This window comes from Cupressus sempervirens, chromosome 1 (assembly GCF_028749045.1).
Source record: "Cupressus sempervirens isolate cs-2001-9-10 chromosome 1, ASM2874904v1, whole genome shotgun sequence".
NCBI classification, from domain to species: Eukaryota; Viridiplantae; Streptophyta; class Pinopsida; order Cupressales; family Cupressaceae; genus Cupressus; species Cupressus sempervirens.
The window spans coordinates 400277551-400284043 of NC_143118.1; the positions used below are offsets into that span (position 1 = coordinate 400277551).

The 6493-nt window shown below is 36.7% G+C and overlaps 1 protein-coding gene across 2 annotated transcripts; it reads left to right on the top strand.

Moving 5' to 3' along the window:
* Positions 1-236: 236 nt before the first annotated feature.
* Positions 237-5614, top strand: LOC149577986 (high affinity nitrate transporter 2.5-like). Of its 2 annotated transcripts, XR_016364118.1 has the most exons (4): positions 359-1659; positions 1744-2207; positions 2623-2674; positions 5144-5614. XR_016364118.1 is itself a non-coding variant. In XM_089826977.1 (2 exons), the coding sequence occupies exons 1-2, from the start codon at positions 389-391 to the stop codon at positions 2105-2107; spliced, it is 1635 nt and encodes a 544-aa protein (XP_089683103.1). In that variant the 5' UTR covers positions 237-388; the 3' UTR covers positions 2108-2264. The 2 variants fall into 2 exon arrangements, 1 of the variants encoding a protein (XP_089683103.1); XM_089826977.1 differs by lacking the exons at positions 2623-2674; positions 5144-5614 and having other exon boundaries at positions 237-1659; positions 1744-2264.
* Positions 5615-6493: the final 879 nt, after the last annotated feature.

Genomic DNA, 6493 nt, shown 5'->3' on the forward strand with positions numbered 1-6493 from the left:
TGCAAAATGTATTTATTGAAAAAGCCTAAGAAACTTATAAATAAATGGAATTGGCAAGTGCAAAGCCAAATTCCAAACCCTATGCCAAGATACCGAAGTTGGTGCTTTGAAACATGGTGTAGACATCCATCAAAACATAAAGGATGTTTTTTTTTTTTTGTTAATGTTGTAGTTGCAAATATTCTAATAGACTAGTATATAAGTGATACACATTAACTATTTCTTTGTTGTATAGAAACTTGTTATATATCAATTCGAATTTGGCAGCATGGATGCTCCTTAGTCCTTCGCTCTTAGTCGAAGAGGTTTCAGGCACACGTGGGCCCGTATCAGAAACCTAAAACTTGTGGATGACCTCCATCAAAAACTTGTTTTTATCAAATTTAGTATGCAACACAGATATATGGTCGATCGATTATTTCAGTGCTTTCCCCGGTCGTCTGAAGGGGGCATAAAAAATCCGCGGGAGACCATGCCGAGCTCTTCTGCAAGAAGACATTCCGGCGAAACTTCAATACAGCCCATTACAGGGCCCGAAACCGGCGATCATTACCAGAAACCAGACTTCCCAATACCAGTGGATTCCGAGCACAAGGCCACGATTCTCCGACCGTTATCCGTCGCCCAGCCACACATGCGAGCCTTCCATCTGACGTGGACATCATTCTTCACCTGCTTCTTCTCCACCTTCGCCGCCGCACCGTTGCTCCCCGTCATCCGCGACGATCTCGATCTGACGGCCACGGACATCGCCAACGCATCAATCGCCTCCGTCTCCGCCTCCGTCTTCTCGCGCCTCTGCGCTGGGCCGCTCTGCCACGTGGCCGGGCCGCGATACACGTCCGCATCGTTGCTTCTCCTAACGGCCCCCGCGGTTTTCGCGACCGCTACGGTTTCCTCACCAGCGGGGTTCGTCCTGGCGCGCTTCTTCACCGGCTTCTCGCTGGCCACATTCGTCAGCTCGCAGTTCTGGATGGGCAGCATGTTCGCCTCCAACATTCTCGGACTCGCCAACGGCGCCGCCACGGGGCTCGGAAATGTCGGCGCCGGCGCAACGCAGCTCGCGATGCCCTTGCTCTATCTCCTCGTCCGTAACACTCTCGGCTCCGCGCCCTTTACGGCATGGCGAGTAGCCTTCTTCGCCCCGGGGCTAATGCAGGTGACCATGGGCTTGCTGGTCCTTTGCTTCGGCCAGGACTCGCCCGATGGTGGATACGATGGAGTTGCGAGCCCCGACAATCCGCCCACGGTCGCACGGTACGCGGTGACCAACTACAGGGGCTGGGTTTTGGCCGTCACGTACGGGTACTGCTTCGGCGTCGAGCTGACCGTCAATAATCTCGTCGCGTCGTATTTCTACGACAGGTTTGATGTTGACGTGGAAGTCGCGGGAGTGATAGCCTCGGGATTCGGGCTGGCGAATTTTGTAACGTGTCCGTGCGGAGGGGTGTTGTCGGACTTGACGGCCCGTCGGTGGGGCATGCGGGGTAGGCTGTGGGTCCTATGGGGGCTGCAGACGACCGCTGGAGTCTTTTGTATTTTGCTGGGCAGAGCCAGCGGGTCTTTGCCTCTCTCCGTGCTCTTTCTGCTTCTATTTTCCGTTTTCGTTCAAGCGTCTTGCGGTGCCACGTACGGGATCATACCGTTCGTATCTCGCAGGTATGTGTACTTTCCTTTCATGCACATTTTTGCATAACCCATCGCTTCCATATTGGCATAACATTTGTAATTTTGGGTTTCCAGATCTTTGGGAGCCATAGCCGGAATGGTGGGGGCGGGAGGAAACGTGGGGTCCATTGTCACACAGTATTTGTTGTTTACGAAGTCCAGTTACCCGACCGAGTGGGGCATCAATTGGATGGGTGTAATGAGTGTGGTGGCCACTCTGTTGGTGTCAAGCATCTACTTTCCTCAGTGGGGTGGCATGTTGGGAAAAGCTTCCATGAGCACGGAGGAGGGATATTACGGCGAGGAATGGTGTGAAGAAGAGAAATGGAAGGGACTCCATCGTAACAGTATGAGATTTGCTCAGAATAGCCGCGGTGAGAGAGGAATCACTTCGCCTGAGTTTCACTCCCACTCCTCTCCATTTATTGAGTACACTTGACCACATTTTTATATTGAAACGGCTTCATCGTTTTTCAAATGCTTGTAACTTGTTGCTACAACTATCATGTTGGATTTACATGGAATGAGAACGACATAAGGTGTGGAGTATATTTGTTTGGAATATAGTATTGCAATGAGTGTATTTGGAATTATAACATTTTGTCACGATTCAAATTTTGACATGTTTTTTTATAGGGATTTATTATGTGATTGATCTTTTGACTATGACTATGTATGACTTGACTTGAGTCGAATACTTTATAGATTTTGATTAGAATTTTATCAGATATGTTATTAGATGGTAATGTTAATTTATTTTGTCATTATGATAAGTCGTTATATGTTGAGTTTATGAGATATCGACATGACGGTTAAAATTGTGATTTCATTTATATGTTTGTATCTGATGATGAATGTTGAATGTTTTAAAAATTTATATCTCAGATATTATTTATTTATTATGATGATGACATTATTGATGCATTGGGTGATATCGAGTTTGTCAATGTGCAGGTACTAAAGGCGGAAGGGTGGTTGAGGTAGAGGAGTTTAGCTCCTTGGCAAGGTTGGTCCGAAATTTGTATGGTGTAATCGCACGCACACACATACTTAGTTGTTTTTATTTGAATTTAAATCATTTTCTTTGAATTTTAATTAATCTAGATGGATTAAATGCTTTGTTCATGATAATGTGACATAAATGAAAAAAAATGAATGATTAAATATTATTTCTTAGAAATATTATAATTTTAAAATAAGTATTACGCTCTTAATTTATTTTCTTAGTAATTACAATCATGATGGAAATGGTTAGTTGAGAAATTTATTACGATTAAATAAGTGCGTAATCCTTGCATTTTTACTGGACTGAATTTAACATTCCAAATTGGGGGAGATGAACTAAATTATTTCCAAATTCACTATTCTTCCACACCATAGCTGAGGGCATTAAAAATATTATAGAAAAAAATAAAAACTTGCTTCTTCTTTTTTGTTGGAATGAGAAGATGTTTTTGGAAAAAAATCAAAGGGAGACATTTTTTTGGATATGAGGGGAGAAAATCATGTTGGGGAAAGAAAATAAGGAGGGTTGCATTTAGAAAGAATAGGCAGGCATGCAAGGGATGCTTTTTTTGTTTTCTGTTAAGAGGGGTTTTGAAGCCAAGCAAAAAAAAAAAAAAGATAGTGCCAATCACAAGCAATTCAGATTTCAGATTTGAGATAGCCAACAAGGAAGGGAGCTTAAGAAATTTTGGTGTAGACTACATTCATTTTCATTTCCAAGTTCCTTATTATTATCTTATTCTAATTTTAAAGTAATAATAAGTGTGTTGAAGAATTAGTATGGCATTTTGTTCAAACTTGTCCATTTATTAGTCTGGATAAGTAAACATTAGGAGGAACATTTAGGTAGCTAGAACTTTGTTTTTTTAGCCGTAAATACTCAAATTTAATGTGGAAGGTTGTTGGTTGTTTTTGTTAATGTATGAGTAACTTTTGTAAATACAAATCCATTCACCAAGTATGGGATCAGCCAGCCATGAAATTGTCTTCTTCTACAAATTTCACCTTAGCCGATAGCTAATGGGCGATTAGTTCCTACTCCGAGCTTAGATAATATTCAAAGATTTTGTAGGAGTATCAATGTTTAATTTTAATGCATGATTTTATCAAATCTTCTAAATAACGTTGGTGGATTTATTCTGATAAATATCTTTCATTCATACAATTTTCCTCAATTCCATTTTTATTCTTTAGAATGTGCATCTTACCAAGCATTTTCTCTCTTGATTCAGTCCATGGATTAAAGCGAAATGAAAATATTTCACCAAGCCATTTACCTTGTGAACCTTAAAGAACATATTCCTCTTCTTGGAAAGACATGGAGTGACTTCTTTCTGTTGATCTGATTTTTGGTTTTTTTGGTCATTATCTTCTGTAACAGCAGTGAATGTTATACAAAGTTCCTGCATCTTGTTTTTCTTGGTTGCTCAAGCTTCCGGTAGCTGGAATTTTTCCCGTACCTTAGCCTGGATGAGTTTCTTCTGTAGTTGCTGACTCTTTTAAAATATTATTTTAAGCATTGAGTTTAAAATACATTCAAGCCGTACCCTTACATTTTTAGCTTCTTTATAAAATTATCTTATCTGTGTTTAGTTGTAATTAATTTGGTTTTAAAGTTTAGAGACTTCCTTCATTTCTTTATATATATATATATATATGGACTTTTGGTTTAATTACAATATGTCATTATTAAATCTGATTAAAAATTTAATCATTTCTCTTGCGAGTATTAGCAAGACGTAAATATTTTTGCAAGATACAGCTTATTAAAGTTTGGTTTTAAATATATATTGTAATTGGATGATCACCTCCCTTAAGCAAATACACTGAATTAGTAAGTAAACTATGTAGAAAATTTCCAAAGCCTGTAGAAAAATTTAACTAAATTTGAATAGCAAACCATGTATGAGAAATCAAACCAACTTAAATTAAATTTGTCTTATTGTTTACTTATTTTTGAGAGCATAAGTACTATTGGGTTTACTCAATATTGCTTGAGTTTTAATTTTAATTTTTTTCGTTTATAAATGGGATTGATAAATTTGTTCATATTAAAAAAAGGTTTTAGTATTTATTCAAACAAGATCTCAAAGGTTATTGTAGGAGTGAGATATTTACTAGTTACCTTCATATATATATATGGGAAATGAAAACTTACTTTTAGGAGGGGTGTTGAATGTGTATCAAAAGAGGAGGGCAGTTAAATGGATAATAAATGATGATTTTGGTTATCCTTTGCTTACTGCCTACCAATCTTTTACACTAAACTGGTTCATGATGCTTGGCCAAGCTCGGTAAAATATTTATGCATACGTTTGAAATGCATTGGTTATTTTATTATGTTTTCCCTCTTCCATATCCTTGTGAATGTATCTACTAGACATAGGTGTAAGTAGATTAGATCACTTGGTTGCACTAGATCCTTCCGATCCAATTGTTCGAGTTGCTAGCCTTCTTATGCTAAGGTCAGGTAGTTCTTCTTAACTGGAGAACCTCGGGGAGCTAACCACTCCATGGTTGGGCGGTAAAAGTGCCTGGACCACTCTTCCATCTCATGATAGCGGATGGACATAATTCTGATGGCTCGGAGACAAGATTACACGCAGATGGACATTAAGGTTCAATGGCTTGTTATTTTATATGTTTTATGTTATATATAGGCTTTATATCATATGATGTACTGATGATACATCCATGTTCGACGTGCAAGTTGACATAGTTCTAACAAAAGATGTCATGATCATATGACTCATTTCTAGCATTTATACTTTGATTTGTATATGGTATCGATATATGGTCGGCTTTGTATTATCAAATGTATTTAGAGAAATTGGTGACATGTAATAATGATTGTGATTCCAATTATTCTCGACTATTGGTCGATATGTATAGATTTTCCATTTGGAAATGGACATTGAATTATATGGTTATGTGAAATAAATCAACTTTTGACTTTTCAAATTCTTTATATTTCCACATATTGTTCCGCATCTTGAGGTTGTTTGCTTATGTGGCAATAGTTGTGGTTTCCGAACTTTACACATTTTATGTAATTGCGATTATGGTCAAGATAGTATTTGCAATAATGATTCATTTTTTATTGATTTTTAATTATACATATGTGATTTGCAAATAGTTATTATGATATTGAAAGATTAAATTCTTTCTATTATTACTTGGGTTGTATGTATACTTTTACTCTCAAATTATTTTGTTTTCATAAAGAATATTATTTTTCTATTAATATAATTTGAAATTAAAAATTATATTCTACGAATTTATTTTAGTATATAGTATTAATTTTTACAAAATATTACAATTTAACTAAAATCTTACGATATTATAATATATATTTAAAGGCATGTCAGGTATGTATAGATTTGATAAAAGTATAATATATGCAATGAGATTGATTTAAGAAAAAATTAAAAAATACTTATGTACATGTCCCTTTTTCTTAACATGCTAATCTTTTTATTATTTTTTAATATTACATAATTTCAAATACCCATTTAGTCTATATATGGATGGATCATTTGCACTATAGATCTTTATTAGTACCATGGGCTTCTTGTTAATGTTGATAGGCATTCTGCAATAGCAAAATGGGGGAGTGAGATGGTGTGAGCATGTTAATGTTAACTTTTATTCTTCTAGGTTAAATTTGATAACCATTTACATGTCAAAAGCTTAAATCTTATTATAAATAGAATATACTTTTAAAAATAATTTAATAAATACCACATGTTAAATTATAATATTTAGAGATATAAATCATCCATTTTTAAAGAAATTAAAATAAAAAGATTAACTTAGTAAA

Bases quoted from the DNA above. Each gene is read 5' to 3' on its own strand.
- LOC149577986 (XM_089826977.1), top strand. From the start codon at position 389: ATGCAACACAGATATATGGTCGATCGATTATTTCAGTGCTTTCCCCGG. The intron at 1,660-1,743 runs GTATGTGTACTT...TTGGGTTTCCAG, and splicing joins ATACCGTTCGTATCTCGCAG to ATCTTTGGGAGCCATAGCCG.